At 39.4% G+C, this 21,026-nt stretch overlaps 1 protein-coding gene and 1 long non-coding RNA gene across 2 annotated transcripts; one reads left to right on the top strand and one right to left on the bottom strand.

Moving 5' to 3' along the window:
• Positions 1–429: 429 nt before the first annotated feature.
• On the top strand, positions 430–10,032 carry WRKY32 (WRKY DNA-binding protein 32). The gene is made up of 5 exons (XM_089615077.1): positions 430–791; positions 885–934; positions 7,702–8,399; positions 8,521–8,679; positions 9,329–10,032. Exons 1-5 carry the CDS (start codon positions 530–532, stop codon positions 9,657–9,659), a joined length of 1,500 nt encoding a protein of 499 aa, XP_089471203.1. The 5' UTR covers positions 430–529; the 3' UTR covers positions 9,660–10,032.
• Positions 10,033–17,637: 7,605 nt separating this feature from the next.
• Positions 17,638–18,437, bottom strand: LOC149397626 (uncharacterized). Its single transcript, XR_016297246.1, has 3 exons — positions 18,159–18,437; positions 17,984–18,044; positions 17,638–17,871 (listed from the first exon to the last, which is right to left on the bottom strand). It is a non-coding gene; the product is annotated as an uncharacterized LOC149397626 (long non-coding RNA).
• Between the last annotated feature and the right edge of the window lie 2,589 nt (positions 18,438–21,026).

The raw sequence follows: 21,026 nt of genomic DNA, 5'->3' as shown, positions 1-21,026 counted from the left end.
CCAAATAAACAACACGTAATGGGTGGGAATTCTCTTCATTATATTATTTCATAATATATATAACCTTCAGTATTATTGATTTTATTTATTATCTAACACAAAATCAGTACCTCTTAATGAATAAAATAGAGGAATAATGTATACATAACATCCCGAACTTTTAAAATCGAATATAAATCAGTCATAAACACATTTCCCTAAGCTCTCAAATTTAACAAAACGGGTCACTATGTCTGAGTCAAAGCGACCAATAAGACGGCAGTCGAAGAGAAGCCGTCAAGTCAGCAACATCAACGGTGATCCGCGAAAACGATTAACGGGGAGAAAAACTGCTTCCGTTACACCGTCACTAACCACCTGAGTCAAACGTAGTCAAAGACACATATACCCTCATCACAAACCCCAACTCTCTCTCTCTAACATAAAGATTTCGGTTTCGGATTCGGGGGTTCATTTCAGACGGTATAAAACAAAGAGAGAACAGTTTCGAGAATGAAATAAAGAACTTTACTCTGTTAGAGAAACAGCCATGCGTGATGAACGAGAAAGCTCCGAAGCCATCGAAATGGAAAACCTAAAGCGAAGCGAAGAAGAAGAAGAGGAAGAAGAAGACAGAGAGGAGGACGAAGAAGAAGAGGAAGAGGATGACGAAGGAGAGGAATCGGAGCTCGGTGACGGAAGCGAGTCGAGGAGTTTGGAGCCGGAGGTTTGTTGTGTTTTGAAAGCGTGTCAATCGAAAACCCTAGATGTTCGTTCTTCTTCGGGATTTCCGGAGGAGGATCGCTGTGATGGTGAGTTTCTTTCTTCCGAGAGAAATGAGTTTGTAATGAGGTTTTTTTTTAGGGAATTCGCGTTTTATTTTTATTTTTGATTTCATTGTATAGGTGTTATGATAAATTCTACGTCGAAGTCCAACGACGGAGTTCAATCGGAAGTAAGTAGTTCAGTGTGGAATATTTTATTATGCTGAACTTTGATTTTTTTTTTATTTATTGTTTATGTATTTGTCTTTCTAATCTCTATGAATTTCTCTTTAATCTGTACTATTGTTTAACATTTTTTCTTCGGATCTGCTGATCTGGATTCTCAGAGTTTGTAAGTTTACTTTTGATTGATGTGGTGCGGTTAATGTTTGCTGCTTTTTAAACCTGGGAATATGGTGGAGTGTACTGTTAAGATTGTGAATTTGAAGTAGAGGTGAGTTTAGAACTTAAGATGAATAGAGTTTTATCTCTCTCTCAGTGTAAATATATATATATATATATATATATATATATATATGGATATATATATGTATATATATACACAGATATATATAACACATAATTGAGGTCATTCGTATGAATATATTTTTAGTTAGTCAATTCAAAATCTAAGTGAGTAGGTTGATTAAATGGGGCTTAAAACTGATCCTCGTAACGTGTTTTCGTTAGATTTTTTTTTTTTTTTTTTTTTATTTTAAAAAAAGACGTGTATACGTGGTTAAAAACAAGGAATTCATACATTCTAGTAGTTTTTATTTTATTTTTCCTTTTCTTCTTTTTGTCTTACTTCTGTAGAATGAGGATTCTTTAGTTTGGAGCTCGTATACATTTTAAGAATGTAGTTGATGAATATTTGATTAACCCCAAGGTGTAGGTCTAGTGATTAGGCCGATTCTTGGGACCTTGATAGTCCTCGGTTCGATTCCCCTTGCAATTGGGGCCACTGGGGTAGTCTCCGAATCGATAATGCCAGGGCCTCATGGATTTTAGTCGGGTCCAACACGGACATCATGGTTATAAAAAAAAAATATTCGATTCCTTACCTGTTTTCTATGTGATCACCAAAAAGTTGGAGTATTGGATTGAGGTCATTCTTATGTATATATTTTTAGCCTCTAAGTGAATTCAAAATTAGAGTGTGTAGGTGAATTAAGCGTCCCGTAGACTTATTCTTGTAACGTGTTTTCGCATTATAAAACAGATTCCATTGGAAGGAATTCTTACATTCTAGTAGTTCTAGTTTGCTTTATTTTTCCGTGATTTTCTTTTACCTCCTAAGTCCGCAGATGAGTATTCCTTGGGTTGGATTTCTTAGACATTTTAAGGATATAATTGATGAATATTTGACTTCTTACCTACCTGTTTTCGCTTTGGCCACCAAAAAGTGGCAGTGTTGGATACGAAAAATAGCGACCCTACATTTAACCGTTATATTTTTACTTGATTTTTTAATATATATTTATGTTTCCTTGATTTTCAAGACATTTAAGGTTTAACCGAGAGCACGTATCTGGATCTTAGCAGTGTAACCTGGATATGTAATACCTCTAAAAGTTGGAATTTGCTCTTTTTTCTGGTTCTAAGCAGTCTGACGTCAAGTAAATGTAGGAAATGAACTTCTTTTAATAGCGAGCTAGGAGTTTTAGAGTTAATTCGGTGTGATTCTATCAAAGGTGATACATGATTTCACTTTTATTTTGGTTTGATTGAAGGAACCCTGTTTCAGTATGATACCAAAGTTCTAAATGCAGCTAGGAGACTTTTAATTCAAACAAGAGATAGGGGTAATGATACAGCCCGGGATTTCGATCTTGTGATGAGAGCCGTAATTAAAGAAAATTCGTAATAAAAATAGCTTTGAGTCTTTCACTAAACCAAATCCCTCTTCCTTGAGGGAGATTAAATTTATTTTGGTCGAAAGATAATTTTTTAATATGAAAAGAGACTTATTTATAGGTATGTCTAACTTACAACCAAGTCCTACTAGAAATCCTACTAATAGGAATCATACTAATTAAATAATGCAATTTACTTAAAACAAATTCGTAATTAAATAAATTCCTAATGTAGGAAAAAAGTAACTCCTAATGCATAGATTAAAAGCTCGGCCCATTTGTCACTCCAGTAGCCCAAGGGCCGAAGACTGGTTGTAGTTCCTTCGTTGGTATTGTTTCTCATCGAAGGAATTTGTAAAATTACTCCCCTCCAATGCGAGCTTGTCCTCAAGCTTGAATTCCGGATAGGCCTATGTGGACACCTCAAAGTCCTCCCACGTTGCATTGTCAACACCATCAGCGCTCCACTGGACTAGTAACTGTCGCTGCCCCTTGAACCATCTTGCACGCAGGACTGAAAAAGGTGGATCGGGCAGAGTCTTGCCGGCTTGGATCGAAGGAAGCTCTATCAATGTTGGAGGGAGGTCGCTGCGTTGTGGCTTAAACAAAGAGACGTGGAAGACGTGGATGCGAGACTCCTCAGGCAATTGGAGTCGGTATGCTACTGCGCCGACTCGGCCGTTGATGCGAAACGGATCATAGAATTGCGGTGATAGCTTATGTAGTGTGTGCTTTGCCACCGTCAGTTGTCGTTATGGATGAAGCTTCAACCAGACATAATCTTTTTAGGCGAACTAAACGAGGCAGTGCTTTCCATTGAACGTGGTCTTCATTCGGTGTTGAGCCTGGGCCAACCTTTCTCGTGCTTCCCGCAAGAGTATCGTTCGGTCTTCGAGAGCACAGTCGACTGCCTCCACATGTGAGGTCCCTGTTGAATAATCTAAAAATCAGGGCGGTTCTCTGCCATATATTAGACTACGTGGAACGGGGTGGCTTTAAGGGCTGTGTGGAAGTGTTGTAGCAATACTCCACCCATAGCAACCCAGACAACCATTGCTTCGGTCTGTCCCTTGTCAAGCACCGAAAGTACATCTCAAGTGTGCGATTGACCACCTTCGTTTGGCCGTCGGATTGTGGGTGTAGGCGGTAGTGTAGGATAGAGTCATGCCTGGCCGTCGGAGAAGCTTCCGCCAGAAGTTGCTTTGAAAAACTGGATCACGATCAGCGACAATGGATTCTAGAAGTCCGTGTAGCCGAAACACCTCCTGAACGAAATATTGGCCACCGAGGAAGCTGTCTAGGGGTGGCTAGTAACAAGAAATGGTCATATTTCGAGAAGCGGTTGACCACCACCAAAATGGCTGTCTTCCCTCCTGCCTTTGGTAGGGTTTCCACAAAATCCATGGAGATGTGGGCCCAAATAATTGTCGGAATGGGCAGCGGCTGCAGAAGTCCCGTGGGCTGAAGTGTCTCCCATGTGTATTTCTGACAGCCCTGGCACTGTTGGACGTAGTCTTGAATCGATTTTTTTCCAACTTGTCCAATAAAAATCTGTCAGATACACTCCTTCATCTTTTGGACCCCCTTGTGTGCTGAATTGTGAAACCTCGACACAACAGTTGTATCAAGGGAGAGGAAGCAGAAAGGTATGCACGATCCTGAAATAAGATGAGGCCATTGTGAACCACCCACTCAATGCCCTCCTCCTCGGATAACGCGATCTCTCAAGGAACTGAGTGACTTATTGGTGTCTATCTCCTTGCGGAGATCTTCAAGCCTTTATGTGCATGGGGCAATGTAAATAAGGCTGCCTTCTCGATGGCAGAGTCTTCCTCCCCTCGCTGCGATAGTGCATCGGCGATGCGGTTTAATGCTCCTTGTCGATATTTGACGGTGAAGTCAGACCCCATCAGTTTGCTGACCCAAGGTTGCTGTGGTGAGGTCGTTAATCGCTGTTCAAGGAGAAACTTGAGACTAAATTATTCGGTTTTGATCACAAATTGGTGTCCCCATAAGTACGGTCGCCAATGCGTAACGACCTGTGCACCGAATAACATGACCGAGATAGTCCACTTGTCGCTCGAATAATAACTTTGAGCCTTTGAGAAAAGGCCGGTGTGTGTGAAGGAGCATGACTGACCGAACATGTTGGAGATGCTCCTCCCAAGAGCGGCTATAGACCAAAATGTCATCGAAGAAGACCAAAACATAGCGCCGCAAGTGCTCCCGAAACACCTCATTCATTAAACTTTAGAAGGTGGACGGGGCATTCAATAATCCAAAGGGCATGACCAAGAACTCGAAGTGGCCGTGGTGGTGGCTGCGGAAGGTTGTCATCTCGATGTCACGTGGGTCCATTCGAATTTGATGGTAGCCAGATGTGAGGTCGAGTTTTGTAAAGAACATCGCACCGTTAAGCTCATCTACGACAGGAATCGGGAATTTGTCTTTCACTGTCTTCGCGTTTAATTCCCGATAATTCGACCCAAAATCGCCACGAGTTGTCAGCTTTCTTCACCAAGAGGACCGGTGAGGAGAATGGCGAGTGACTTGCGAATGATGCTCGCCGTAGCATCTCTTTGCACTGCCGCTTCATTTCATCTTTTTGTAGGTGGGGGTAGCGGTATGAACGAACTGCCATGGGGACGGTGCCGGTCAGAAGGTGGATCCAGTGGTCGCACGGTCTGGGTGGTGGAAGACTCGATGGTGTAGCGAAGATGTCAAGTCCCGCATCCCCTCCAGCGATGTGGTAAAGCTGCTGATCCCCCTTTCTCCGGTGTGACACTTCACCATGCCACGTTACCGTTACGCCATCCCGCGTGAACCATCCTGCCGAGGTGGTTCAACCATCGAATGCCGAGGACGATGTCGAACCCATCTAAGATGGATCTGCCTCGAATGTGTGGCCCTGGACTGTCAATTGAAGTCCTTTGCAAACGCCGCTGCTATCGAGCCGTCTGCCATTTGGAAGTGCCACGCGAATCCAAGTCAACCAGAAGGTCGAGTTGTGTCGCCATGCTACTTAGGATGAAATTGTGCGTCCTTCCAGTGTCGAGCAGCGCCCGAAAAGTTTTTCTGGCGATCTCAGCATGAACTTGGAAGGGTTTCGTTGGTCTGTTCACCCCAAATTGCATTGAGGGAGAGCTTGTTGGTGGATTCTTCGGTGATCTCCTCATCTTCACAGTCCCTCTCCCACTCAACCATGACAATGTGGAAGAGTGCTAGTTTGCAGCGGTGACCCGGTGCAAACAGCTCGTCGCAGTTGAAACAGTCCTTTGGCATGTCGTTGGCCAATCTCATCGCTCGTAAGTTTCTTCCAAAATTTTCGGGGCGCGCCCGGGGTTTGACCTATTGGTCAGGTGGGGATTTCGAGCGTGGGTCGTGGGTTGTGCCCTAGGTTGCCTAGCGTTTGTGTTGCTCCTGCAGGAAGGCCACCGAAGGTACGAGGTCGTCGGTCATCCAAGAGCTTAATTTCGTTCTTTTTTGCTAGCTTCATGGCAGCGTAGAGAGATTCTGGTCGGTGGTACTCTACGTCACAGCGAATCACGTCACAGAGCTCAATACAGAACTGGCCAAGACAAGCTTCGAACCGGATACGATTATCCTCTACAATGCCCTCTTGGCGAAGGAATGATAATTCGCGTAGTGGGTTTGCATGCTCTTTTGGGCCAGCTCAAAGGGTGATCCACCATTCGGCGGGGGTTGCGGTACCACCCGTGTGCCGGTCTCGTCAGTACGAACATAGCCTGACAGACCTTGGAGTCTTCGGCCGTCATTTGATCCTCGAAGAAGTCTTCACACTTCTGGAGCCACTCTGCGGGGTCAGTTGTGTCGTCACCTGGTTTTGGCGGATGTCGTGGGTCCTACTTCCACCGGACAGACCGTTGCTGGTTGGCCAGATGCTGCCGTTTCTCGTACGTCCGCACCCGTCAAGTCCGCCGCCACTGTAACCTGTGTTGGTCCACACCCAATTCTCGGTGTCAGATTTAAGGTTCGGTTGGGTTCAAAAATCCTGACTTGTTTGTTTTCCTTTTTTCCGGATCGCCCTGTTTTCTTGCAAGTTGTGGTTGTGCTGCTCCCAGTTCCCCGGAGATTCGAGGTTGTCCTTGTTGCCGTGTTCCTCGTTACGACTGTCTCTGTTCTTCTCCGCTCGCGAAGTCGTCGAAGATGTTGCTGTGTCGCGGTTTTTAGACCGTTCCTCTGCTGCCTTTGGGGTGATCAACATCGTTAGAGTTGCCACCTACTGCTCCAGCAATTCTTGCTTATGCCGTCCTGCTGTGATTTCCTCCTGCCTGGCTATGAAGGCCATTAATTTGTCCAATCACGCTTTCCGTCCTCTCCCCCATTTCGAGCGGCTCTAATACCAAAATTGATACAGCTCGAGATTTCGATCTCGTGATGGGAGCCGTAATTAAAGGAGATTCGTAAGTAAAATAGCTCGAGTCTTTCACTAAACCTAATCCCTCTTCCTAGAGAGAGAGAGAGAGAGAGAGAGAGATTAAATTTATTTTGGTCGAAAGATAATTTTTTATTTATCAGAAGAGACTTATTTATATATATGTCTAACTTACAATGAAGTCCTACTAGAAATCCTACTAATAGCAATACTACTAATTAAATAATGCAATTTACTTAAATTAAATTCGTAATAAAATAAATTCCTAATGCAGAAAAAAAGAAACTCATAATGCATAAATTAAAAAGCTCGGCTCATTTGTCACTCGAGTGGCCCAAGGGCCGTAGACTGGTTGCAATTCCTTCATTGGTATCGTTTCCCATCGAAGGAATCTGTAACAGGTAATCAAACAAACAAATGAGTTTATAGAAAATAAATTCTTATGGATGTCTGGGGTTTTCCCCATGAGTCTAATATCTTTTCAGCTTCAAATTTCCAGATTTTCTTAGCTCCTTAGTGAATTTGCCTGAACTCAGGGCAATAAGGGTTAGTGGTTTGGCTTGGTTGTTTTTCAATATGATAGCCGTTTTAGCTTTCGAATTTTTTCCCATATCTGAGATTTTATGTTTTAACTTGTGGGATATAGAAGGTAAAACAGTATGTTGCATGTGCTGGTCAATTGTCATATAAATTGGCTCTTTCGCAGGAGAAGGTTAAAGTACTTTCAGAGGAAGTTCCGGCTGTTACAGCTATACGCGATGCTGGTGCTCAGATGGAAACCCAGCATCAGTCAACCCCTTGTCGAAATTTGTCAGAGCTATCACCAACTTCTGTTACCCAACCCATTTCATCTGCTACAAGCCCGACTACAATAGACCAGAAATCGTCACCCCCGCAGTGCAATGATCTATCTCGACCAAAAGCAGATCAACAAAACCCTTTAGCCCGTAAAGCTACATCTCTGATCCCTACCCTGAGGACACCTTCATCTGACGGCTACAATTGGCGGAAATATGGTCAGAAGCAAGTGAAAAGTCCTACAGGCTCTCGAAGCTATTATAGATGTACATATGCGGAGTGCTATGCGAAGAAGATTGAATGCAGTGACCACTTGGGTTGTGTAAAGGAAACCGTCTATAGAAGCCTGCATACTCATGATCCTCCTAAAAAGAATAGTTCATCAAGGGAAAAGCTTTCAACTGCTGAGCGTGCTTTGGTAAATGACGCTGCGAAACAGCCTTGCAGAGTTCATAGAGATTCCGATTTAGCTACACCTGCTAAACCAAGTGCACATGAAACACCGCTATGTTCCAACATGAAACAGCCGAATTCATCCAATAGTGATGAGAAAGGATATGCCATGGTCAAGTATGAGAATGAAAATGAACCAGAGGAAAAACGTAGGCAAGTTTCTTTTTTTCATTAATTTTGTTCTTCCAGAAAGCCCTCTAATTTATTATAGCCGTCGGTGCAAGAATAATATCTATATAACAATGATCTCTTAATCCCCTCCTTTTGTTATCAGATTGAAGAAGGGTTGTCTAGAAGATTCAGACTCTCTCTTGAAACCTAGTAAGAAGCCCAAATTTGTTGTGCATGCAGCGGGTGATGTGGGAATTTCAGCTGATGGACACAGATGGCGGAAGTATGGCCAGAAAATGGTGAAGGGAAACCGACATCCAAGGTTCTTAACTTCTTATCTCTGTCATAACAAATCGTGTGGTCATTATAACTTAGATACGGTTAATTAGTCTCTGGAAATTAGGTAGCTGCGTGGTAAGACACTAGTCTAGCTTGTGGTTTTTCCAGTTACTTGAATTCTTTTAGCATATGTAAATAGGTTTTAGCCTTGTTCTGAAGCATTCTCTTTAAGTTTCCCGTACAGTATTTGAAACTTAGCTTTGTGTTGAAACCTGAATATGTAATTCGATGTTTATAATAATGAACAATGGTGAATTGAAAGCGTAATATATAGAAATTCGTCAGAAACTGCGGTTTCTGACTGCCTACAAGGTTGTGATCAAACATTAGGGACGGATATAATTTTTTCCCATTAAAAAAAAAAAATCAAAGTGCACAAAATTCTTTACTCTAGCAAGGGGGAAAAGTCATACCGAAATTCCCATAATGAAATATCTTAGTTTTTCGTAGATACTAGTCCCCCATAACGAGACTCCCCGACTAGACTAACAACTCTTAGGTGTCCGCTATGTGAGATTAGACACGTCACCCTTTTTTCAGCTTATTTGCATCATTAGCTATCCGTTTAGTCTCATGTGTAATTTTATTTGAAATGTCTTGCCTTATTTTTTTTATTTTTTTTTTTTATATAGAAACTACTATAGATGCACTTCGGCTGGGTGTCCCGTGCGAAAGCACATTGAGACAGCAGTGGAAGACACCAAGTCGGTGATCATAACGTACAAGGGCGTGCACGACCACGACATGCCTGTCCCAAAGAAGAGGCACGGACCCCCGAGCGCTCCTCTGGTTGCTGCGGCAGCCCCGGCTTCGATGAAACCCGAGACGGTGAAGAACCAGACCAAGTGGTCCGTGGACAAAGAGGGAGAGCTGACCGGCGAAGCCATGGATCTCGGGGGCGACAAGGCCATGGAATCAGCCCGAACCCTCTTGAGCATTGGGTTCGAGATCAAGCCTTGTTGAGGAGCTTTGTTGTTGCTGGCCCAGCGGACGTCAAATTATAGGGTGTCTGGTTTCTCTCTATACATATAAATTATCATATTTGCTAGAGTTTTTTTTTTTTCTTCCTCTCTCTCTCTCTCTCTCTCTCTCTCTCTCTTTCATTTAATTTTTACAATTGCAAGGTTTTGTTGTTTTACTGGGTCTTAAATCCATGTGTATATTTGGTTTGGTATACGGGCTACTTGTTTGGAATAGGCTAATTGTAGTGGACCATAACTCTATGCCATTGGCGAGGCTTTTTCTTCTACTTATTTTGGCTGCTTATGGCCGGTTTTGATCACAAAAATCAAATTGGTAGTTTTTTTGTTGAAAAAAATAAATAAATTTCAAGTCATGTAGGCAATTTAAGAAGAGAATGTGCCTTATCGTTTTACCCATTTCATGATTTTCACTCTTCAATTTCGTTGTATCGCCCGTGGAAGTGAAACCATATGAGCCGAATATGGAATTGCATGAAATGGTGCTAGTTTTGACTGCAAATTTGGAAAGGTTAAAATTAATGCAAAAAGATTCCAATATCTTCACGGAGGAAGACAGAAAATCTTAGAACTCTTAAGGTTTTCATTTTTCTACAAATTTACCTTTTTCTCCTCGAAGATGTTTCTTTCAAGCCAAAGGTTATGCGGGAAAAAATTAGAGTAGAATTAATCCAACTTTTTTTTACACCAAAACCAAACAAGTATGCCCAACAGTTTCCTTGGTCCATTTGTCGAATACTTCAAAGCTCATGTGCCCATCAATCATCATCAACATTAAATCATATACTCAGTAGGATTATCCAATATTGTTTTATTAGTATACCGGGTTAGACCGAATATTTTCTAAAGCTCATTAGTGAGCTTTGTATGTGGGAAATAATATGGCCCAAATATATTACCTATTAGGGTTTAATAATAAATAAGACAAATCCTATTGGTTAATAAATAAAAGGTAACTTCTCTTTATACCCTAATAGTGGGTCTATATAAAACTAACCATATGGATTGGTCATTTCTCAATTCATCAAGCAGTTTACCAATTCCGGTGATTCCATCACCGCTGTCGTCGCTCTCGTCATGGATCGAGGTAGGTTTTCCTCGATCTTTAATGATCTGTGAAAATCATCTAGTTCTAAGATCTTGGCTAATTAAGATCGTTTAAATTAGGAATTACTTTTATTCCGCTACAACATAGTTTGATCTGTACAATGAAAATCGGTGATATTGGTTTGTTTAGATACATTCATTCTGATTGCGATTTCTTATATCGTATCAAGATTATATGGTTTATTTACTATTATTCAATCATGTCTTTGAATGGTAGATGAAAGACCCACTTCTCAAGACCCACTTCTCGATTGACAAGCTTTTGTTTGTTTTTATGAGCATGTGTAGACTGAATTTCTTAACTTTACTGTCGAAGCTATTAGTGGATCAAATTGATATTTTGAAGCCAATAATTTGCGATTGTGTTTGTTTTTAAGTTTGTTAGTGTTATTATTATTATTATTATTATTATTTTGTTTGCTCCATTAAATCGTTTGGAGACTTTGCCTTCGTCTCTGAATGTTATGTCTTTAGGCATTGGTTTATGGTTTTCATATCCATCTCTTGAAAATTGAAAGCTTATATTTTAATAAGGGTCAAGCGGCTATATAACCAAATAGAATTTAAGCTTTTGCAAAATAATCATAGTTTGTCAACTATAAACAAACTTGCCAAAGTAAGATTAATCTAAGCTGGATTAAATTTAATCTCAACGAACTATAAAGACAGAATATAAGTTTTATGAAAGCTGGATTAAAATTAATCAAGGCAGGATTATAAGTCATAATACTCTCAATTGTCTATTTTGCTATACCCCTAATGAAACTATGACTATTTTGCAAAAGTCATAGTTTGAATTGGCTATTTCATACCATTTTTCCTTTTAATAATATATAAAGTTAGTGATTTATGCTGAAATTGGTTAATGGCCCTTTTACCCATAATGGTGAATTGCTAAGATTGAAAGTATGCATTATTCATATATATAATGTTTGGTTTTGAATTATTAGATTTTATATAAATCTGTCGGTGTGCATACGTGAAGTCAAGTCTATTACGATTTGGCAAATTAAAGTTTTTGTATTGTTTAAATCTACTCACCAAAGTGATATGATTTTATAAATTCTTATTTTGCCAGATAATAATCATATAATGATGTTTTATTTATTAAATTATTGATATCTATATTATGAATTATTTGCTAATCACCAAAGTGGCCAAATTATAAAGATCTAAAGACATCATATTATATATAATTTTTTTTTTAATATTGATATCATGATTAATTTGTTAGTCACCAAAGTGGCCAAATTATAAAGTTTCTTTTGGATATCAAATATAATAAATTCAATTACTCATGTTTATATGATGCTTTTAAGTTAAATGACATCATGATATTTTAAGATTTTGTCATGAGTAAATTGAAGTTCATGGTTATAAAATATATATGGATCACCCAAAGGTTGTTTATTCGCTTTATAATTCATGACATTACCGTGGTAAACTGATATGTTTGGTTAGGTATGTTTAGTATATCCAAAGATTGCAAATATATCTAATTGAAATGTCAATCGCCAATTATGTGAAATTATATTTTTTTAGCATCGATTATTGTTGATCTTCCCAAAGGTGACTTCAATATATATCTTATGTTTATTTCACGTGTTATGAATCTGTAATATAGATTAGGTTTATTACTCAAAGCATTAATGTGTGAGTATATATTATTTATTTTTGCAGCCTCTTTTCATGTTTCTCTTCAGTCGCAAGCCACGTCTATTATTAAGTTCAATGGTCTTAATTTCTCTGAATGGTCTGAACAAGTTCAGTTTCACCTCGGTGTTCTGGATCTTGATTCGGCACTCTTAAGTGAGAAACCTGCTACTCTAACTGATGCTAGCAGCGCTGACCAAAGATCATTCCATAAAGCTTGGGAAAGATCTAACAGACTGAGCTTAATGTTTATGTGAATTAGTGTAGAAGACAACATCAAGTCCACATTTAACAAAACTGAAAATACTAAGGAATTTATGAAGTTTGTGGAAGAAAGCTATCTGTCCGACTCGGCTGATAAGTCACGGGCTGGGGCACTAATGGGTAGGTTAACCACCGTGAAGTTTAATGGTTCTCGTACCATGCATGAGCATGTTGTCGAAATGAAGAACATTGCAGCAAGACTAAAGACCATGAGAATGGAAGTGAATGAAAATTTCCTCGTAACGTTCATCCTCCATTCCTTACCTCCTGAGTATGGCACATTTCACGTGCATTACAACACTCTGAAGGATAAATGGAATTTTCATGAATTACAAAGTATGCTCATTCAAGAGGAAGCTAGGCTTAAGAAACCAGGAAATCATTCTGCCAATCTCGTTGGTCATAAAGGAGCTAGAAAGAAACCATGGAAGACTTGAAAGGGCAAGCAAGGACTATCAAAGCTTAATGACTCATCTGCCCAAATCCACAAGAAGGAACAAAGCAATGATGTGTGTCGTTTCTGTAAAAAGATTGGACACTGGCATAAAGATTGCCTGAAACGTAAGGCATGGTTCGAAAGAAAAGGTAAGCCTAGTGTTTTTGTATGTTTCGAATCAAATACGATGCAGGGATTTCTTACGACCCAAACCATGAGCCAAAATGAAAAATTCATCCTCCTGGGAAACAGAGCCAAAGTCCAAGTTGAAGCCATTGGAACCTATCGTTTAGTCCTAGACATTGGGCATCATTTAGACCTTTTTCAAACCTTTTATGTTCCTTCTGTTTCTCGCAATTTGGTTTCCATGTCTAAACTCGATAAAGTCGGGTACTCTTTTAATTTTGGGAATGGATGTTTCAGTTTATTCAAACAAAATCTTTTCTTGGGTTCTGGTATTCTTTGTGATGGTTTGTACAAACTAAAGCTTGATACCATTTTCGCTAAAACTCTTTTAACCGTGCATCATAATGTTGGTACTAAACGTGGTTTGTCTAATGAATCATCTGCTTACTTGTGGCATAAACGTTTGGGTCATATATCCAAAGAAAGAATTGAAAGGTTGGTGAAGAATGATATCCTACCTAATTAGGATTTTACCGATCTGGGAATTTGTGTTGATTGCATTAAGGGAAAGCACACAAAACACACACTTAAGAAAGCAGCCACAAGAAGCTCACAGCTCCTTGAAATTATACATACCGATATTTGTGGGCCATTTGACGTTCCATTACTTGGTGGAGAAAGGTATTTCATCACTTTTATCGACGACTTTTCACGTTATATATATGTCTATTTGTTGCATGAAAATTCTCAATCGGTAGATACCCTAGAGGTGTTTGTCAATGAAGTTGAAAGACAATTAGATAGAAAGTTGAAAATTGTCAGGTCTTACAGAGTTGGTGAATATTATGGAAGATATGATGAAAGTGGACAGTGCCCTGGTCCATTTGCTAAGTTCCAAGAAAGCAGTGGCATCTGTGCTCAATACACTATGCCAGGAGCACCACAACAAAATGGTGTAGCAGAAAGGCGTAATCGTACTTTAATGGATATGGTTAGGAGTATGTTAAGCAATTCTTCTTTACCCAAATATTTGTGGATGCATGCTTTAAAGACCGCTCTATATTTATTGAACAGGATTCCCAGTAAGGCAGTTCCTAAGACACCTTTTGAACTGTGGACGGGAAGAAAACCTAGTTTAAGGCACTTGAATGTTTTTGGTTGCCCAACGGAAGTAAGAATTTATAATCCACATGAAAGGAAATTGGACTCAAGAAAAATCAGTGGTTTTTCTGTTGGAATTGATCTAGGGTTTAAGAAAAAGTTTAACGCTTCGGTAAGCGGCGGAATTTTAAAAATTTTATTTTCACAAGTAAAACGTTTTTACTAACCTAGACAAAGAGCAAGCACATGTAAATAAAAACTATTATGAGCATAGAAGTTTACTAACCTTTTTAGACGCTTGAATGTTGATGAGCCTTTGGAAGGTTGATAACGTTCGTCTCCCCTCGCAGCACGTCTCTCCTCTTTCCTCGCAAACTCGAGCAACCACGAAAGTTTCTATCATAAGAATCACTCAAGAAAGAAAGGAATTAGTGTGTGGGCACTTTTAAACACGATGACTTAAGAACAAGTCTTGAAGTCGAAGAGCTAAAACACTAGGTCAAATGAGGACCTAGGTGCCAAAACCAAAAACGAAATTGAATAGAGAGAGAGAGAGAGAGAGAGAGAGAGAGGAGTCGGCCAAGCTAGAGAGAGAAGCTCTCAAATCTCTAAAACTTGGATGAATAAAATGAGAGGAATGAGGTCTCTATTTATAGGGGAGGGATTACCTTCATAAATGTAGTTTCCTCTTCTCTATAGAATATCATATATTCATGAGTAAATCTTATTTCATCTTTTCTACCCATGTTGGACGTTCATGACATGTCATGCAAGTCCTTGGATTTGTTTCCTCATTTGTTCTCTCTTAGTTGGCCGAAAATGCACTTTCCTTCTAGAGGAAATTTGTTTCCTCTTTTTCTTTTGGCAAGTATCTTCATACATTAATGCACAAAAAAAACTCTCTTTTTCTCTATTGGGCTGCACGAAATTAGTCTCCCATTCTCTTGGGTTGGACGGCCAAAGGGCTTCTAGAAAGCCTTTCTAGATTTTTCTTTACTTTTTCATGACAACATAAGAAAAGCCCATTGAGAATTTTCAAGTAAAATTCTATGAAATGAAATTAATCCACAAGGCCCAATGAACACATCATGGCCAAGTGATCTAGGCCATCATATGACCATGTCAAAAAAATTTATTGACATTCATTTCATGCTATGTCCAAAAAGACAAATTTACCCTTTTGACAATTTTCGTAAAACTTGTCTCGTTCTTGTTTTGACTTAGCTTCTAGTTTAACTATTCCTACTCGATATGATTTGTGACAGTGACCTCATGGATCCAAATGAACCAAGCTTGAGCTAAACACTTGGACTCAAAAGTTCACAAACCTTTTCCAAGTTTAGCTTAATGCCAACTGACTCCACTAAAGAGTTGACACTGAAAATCTCTCGGTTCAAATGAATTTATTTTCTACTCAAGAATTCAACCAAATTATGATGAGTGGATCCACTGAATATTATCTATGTTTACCCTTCATGAATATCATCAGCTAGTCGGGATTTACAAAAATTACCATTTTACCCTTCGAGCTGTTATTTCCTCAACTCCTTTGTCGCTTGTGAATAAGTTAGAAACAATGTATTGACGAGGAGCTAACAAGTCACATTGTTTCATCCAAAAGAGTCAGGACTCAATTTGGACACTGGCCAGTTCATTTATTCACACTCCAAGGAACAAAGCATGAGGTGATATACATTGCATTTCAGCAATCTTGTACATGAATTCCATATCTATGAGAGCTTCACATAGTTACTCATGACATCTTCATAACTTAGTACTTCACCAATAGGTCCTGTTCGGAATCACATAGTGAGTCCAAACTCTGACTTTCTCAAATGAGAGTACGTAAGCTATGAAATGGCATGTCTCATTTCAGGATTAAGGTAAGCACGATGCAATTCATACGTAGTGACCTCGAGACATAAGAGGTTAAATGGTTTGTTCTTATCTTGTCTCTAGAAGTGCACTGGTCAATTTAGTACTTTCGGAAGATACCTAGAAGAACTATAGAGTCTCCAACTCTCAATGTCCCATAACCAGACATCATATATTCTCCTAACAATCGTACTGAGGTCAATAGTCCTTTGACCCTTAGATTGCGAATATATCGTTTTAAGCAAACTACGAAGAGTTTGTTCATGCAAATCTACATTTGTCTCTTCGTAAGTTGTTAAGTTTGTTTATGGACTAAAGACTAGTGTTTTATCATAAAGCTTCAAATAGACAACGAAGAATGAATGAACGTTTCAACTTTTTATTAATGAATAAGCAATTACAAGCAAGAGTCTTCGTGAGACTTTATTACATCAAATGTACAATATAAAGACTACAACTCTTCTTGTGGGCACCATTGACAACATTTTCTTCATTGGCTATCCAGAAAAATCTAAAGGGTATCGATTCTATTGTCCTAACCACATAATTGTGCCTTTCAGAAAAATATTCTTTGGATAAACACGCGAGGAAACTCACAATGTTGTCATGAGCGTCATATGAACCTAACTTATTAAAAGTACTGTTCGACACATCACAATCACACACTTCAAAAGATCCAGCTCCTTTGCCTATTGCTAAAAGCATTTTGTTTGATGATTGAGTCAGCACAGTTAGTGATATTACTGAAACTCGGACAAGATCAACAGCTACAACCTAACAAGAAGATCACACACCGAAGCAGATTTTAATAACTACAATGATAAATAGATTAATGTGTCGAAGAATCCCAGACACCCAATACCTCCTTCAGCAGGGAAAATGAAGCATTTTTGCTTCTGTTGATTTAAGCAATTCCTCAGTGTAAGCCAGCCAGATCTTGACACTGAAGGAGAAGAGACAAAAATGAAAAAAAAAATATTATCCAACGAAACAATAATGAAAAATTACGCACACTGATTTATTTTCTTCAACATTTTGATCGAATTATGCAGATAAATTGGTTTGTAACATACCAAAAAACAATCCAAATTTTCGTCTCTCCTTTAAAAACGATGAACACGAGTTTTAATTTACAATTATAATAATACACGCATGAGAAATATGAGTGCTAAATTTGTTACCTAACTCACCTCCCATCGGAACTTCCCGTTACCAAAAAAACCAACGGATTTGAAGATTCGGGTTCGAGCATTGTCCAAGAAACCGCTGTAATCCACGAATCGTGTGCTTTTGCGAGCCAGCCAAGCAACGAACTTGTTGGGACACGACTGAGTTCGATTGAGTAAGACTCTGGTGCAGAGACTCTCCACATTGAAACTTGACCGGACTTGTCACCAATCACAAGCAACGATGTTGACGATCCATTCGGAGGAATGGAACAGACTGTAGGGGATAATTGCAGCAGCGGCGACCACGCAACAACAAGTGACAAAAGCATCGAACTGCGTGTGGCATATTTTTCAGGACTTATCAGCGAGAGTTGGCTCTTTTCTGGTGTAGCCTTAGATTTAGATGCATAAATTTTCTTCTTTGAGGCAGTTTCTTTGAGTTGGTTGATATCAGTTTCGGTAATCTAACATGGATAATTTAGGTATCAGTAAGAACTAAACAAAATACAAAGTGTCTTGTTGAAAGCAAGAATTGTATACGCGTACATTTGTATACATCAAAATTTATTTGCTTACGTGCCCTTTTTGACACAGACTTCGGAGGAATTCCAGTACATATTTCCTCTGTTTGCTTCTCCTGCAAAATAAAGGAAGAAATAAAGCCTTACGGATACTAATAATGTCAATTTCAAAACCAATCTCCTCGCTCTCGAAATACATTTTTTTAAAGAGACCTTGATATAGAACTTACAATAAAGCCTGTCGAGGAGCGAAATTCCGACTCACCAAAACTTATACTTGTTGGGACACGACTGGGTTCGATTGAGTAAGACTCTGGCGCAGATCGGCTTAAGCACTTAAACACTTACATAGATGGACAAACATCCATAACCCCAAAAATCGACAAACATCCATAAGATCTCAGCCGCCGGAGATCGGCTTTGTGATCCCATGTGTCTCAGCCGCGGGCTTCGTTGACGAAGACTTACCCGGACTCCTAAAATTCGACAAACATCCATAAGATCTCAGCCGCCGGAGATCGGCTTTGTGATGATCGGCTTTGTGATCCTATGTGTCTCAGCCGCGAACGATGGGGCACCACTTGGGGAACTGGTCGAGAACCCAGGAGGCGGCGAACCAGATCTCGCAGATGATGGAGGTGAGCCAGAGGCCGTAGGCGTCGTTGACAGGGTGGAGGATTCTGTAATACTTGTCAATGGCTTGACATTACTCGACAGAGAGTGAGCAAAGAGGGTGCGTCCGTGGAGAACGTGAGTATTTGGAGAAATGGAGAAGAAGGGGTTATACTCAGATTTAGGGGTTTTTTCTATACTTAGAAATAGAATGAAATTAAGAATAAACTGCCATATTTTTTACAGCGTTTTCCCATAAACGCTGTGAAACAAAAACTAAACAAATACAATTAAATTAAATTCTGAAACTTACACGTGTCAAGTTATAATTGTAAATTAACTTTTCACAGCGTTTGTATATAAACGCTGTCAAAACTTTTTTTTTCAAACCGCTTCTTCTCCACATGGCTTCTTGTAATTCGAGGGAATAAAACGAAAGCGCTTATATATAAGCGCTGTCTTATGTTTTCCACAGCGTTTCTCTTCACATGCCACGTGTCATCTTACGATTCGACAATAAAAAAAATGATGTTTTTGACAGCGTTTTTTTGCCAAATGCCGTGAAAACATGCGCTGTGAAAAGCATGATTTCTAGTAGCGATACTACGAGAATTGTTGAAATTGGTAATGCTAGTTCATCGAAAATGGAAGTCAGTGGGAGTTTGGAACCACGTAATGTGGAAATCCAAGAAGTTAGAGTGCAAGTACCACTGAATGATGTCGTACCAAATGAACCTATCATAGATGAACCACAAGAAGTCGCATTAAGAATATCTGTAAGAGAACGAAGATCCGCTATTTCTGATGATTATGTTGTTTATCTACAAGAGTCAGAATACGACTTAGGAATTGCTAATGCTATAGTTTAGTTTTCACAAGCCATAGAAAGTGAGAATTCTATTAAGTGGTTAGATGCCATGAAAGAAGAGCTAAAATCCATGGATCACAACAAAGTTTGGGACCTTGTTGAGTTGTCTGAAGGTAGTAAAAGAGTCGGGTGCAAATGGGTCTTCAAGACCAAGCTCGACTCAAATGGCAATATCGAAAGATACAAGGCTCGACTCGTTGCCAAAGGTTTTACTCAGAAAGATGGTGTTGATTACAAAGAGACTTTTTCACCTGTCTCTAAAAAGGACTCTCTGAGGATTGTTATGGCTATGCTAACTCATTATGATTTAGAGCTCCATCAAATGGATGTGAAAACCGCCTTTCTAGATGGGAATTTAGATGAAGAAGTGTTCATGGATCAGTCTGAAGGTTTTGTGGTTGACGAAAAGGAACATATGGTATGTGAATTGAAGAAGTCAATATATGGACTTAAACAAGCTTCCCGACAATGATATCTCAAGTTCAGTGATAACGTCACATCTTATCTTGTGATAGATCACAAGGATGGTTGGGATTGTCTAAGAAAGCATACATTAATAAAGTTCTTGAGAGATTCAAAATGGACAAATGCTCTGCAAGTGCTGTTCCAATTCAAAAGAGAGATAAATTTAGTCTCAATCAATGTCCAAAGAATGAATTGGAATGAAAACAAATGGAACAAATTCCTTATGCGTCTATTGTTGGAGGTTTGATGTACGCACAGACTTGTACCAGGCCAGACATCAGTTTTGCTTTCGGAATGCTAGGCATGTATCAAAGTAATCTAGGAATAGGTCATTGGAAAGCTGCAAAGAAAGTATTGAGGTATCTACAAGGAACGAAGGATCGTATGCTCACTTATAAAAGATCTGATCACCTCGAGGTGATATGATATTCAGATTCAGATTATGCCGGATGCGTGGATTCCAGAAATTCCACTTTTAGCCGAAGGAGCGATTTCATGGAAGAGTGCGAAGCAGACTTTCATTGCTGCATCCACTATGGAAGGTGAGTTCATAGCCTGCTTTGAGGCTACGGTTCATGGATTATGGCTGCGGAACTTTATTTCGGGGCTTGGAATTTAAGCCGCTGAAAATTTAATGTGATAATTCCGCAGCAGAGTCTTCTTTTCTAAGAACGACGAGTATTCAAAGGGTACTAAGCATATGGAGATAAAATACTTTGCCGTTAAAGAAGAAGTTCAGAAACAAAGGGTGTCAATCGAGCACATTAGCACAAAACTTATGGTAGCAGATCCATTAACGAAAGGATTGTCTCCGAAGGCATTTGCTGAACATGTCGAAAGAATGGAGATCCTTTGACGTCATCGTTGATGTTATTTTTTATGTTTTATGTTTATGTGATTGACACTTTGAGCTCATTTATTTTGTTTCTGATATGAAGAAATGAATCTTGTTTTCTTTTATGATTAGTATATACATGAATGCATTATATGATCAAGATTCGGAGCATTATGAATATCTTATTATGTGTCATGTTAAGTGTGAAGCTGGTATTGTGGTACATGGAAGGGACTATGTTGACAAATTGACGTACAACCGCTATGATCCTTATTAGTTTTCATATTTAAGAGAGACCTTATGATATAACCAATATAA

This window comes from Urtica dioica, chromosome 5 (assembly GCF_054948205.1).
Source record: "Urtica dioica subsp. dioica isolate 48M chromosome 5, U.dioica_male_clone48M_v1_H2, whole genome shotgun sequence".
Lineage (NCBI taxonomy): Eukaryota > Viridiplantae > Streptophyta > Magnoliopsida > Rosales > Urticaceae > Urtica > Urtica dioica.
The sequence above is the reverse complement of the archived record's forward strand: the minus strand, read 5'-3'. Positions and strand labels throughout refer to the sequence as shown.

Coding starts and splice junctions, on each gene's coding strand:
- WRKY32 (XM_089615077.1), top strand. CDS start 530: ATGCGTGATGAACGAGAAAGCTCCGAAGCCATCGAAATGGAAAACCTA. Junction 935..7,701: donor ACGACGGAGTTCAATCGGAA/GTAAGTAGTTCA, acceptor GCTCTTTCGCAG/GAGAAGGTTAAAGTACTTTC. Junction 8,680..9,328: donor AAGGGAAACCGACATCCAAG/GTTCTTAACTTC, acceptor TTTTTTATATAG/AAACTACTATAGATGCACTT.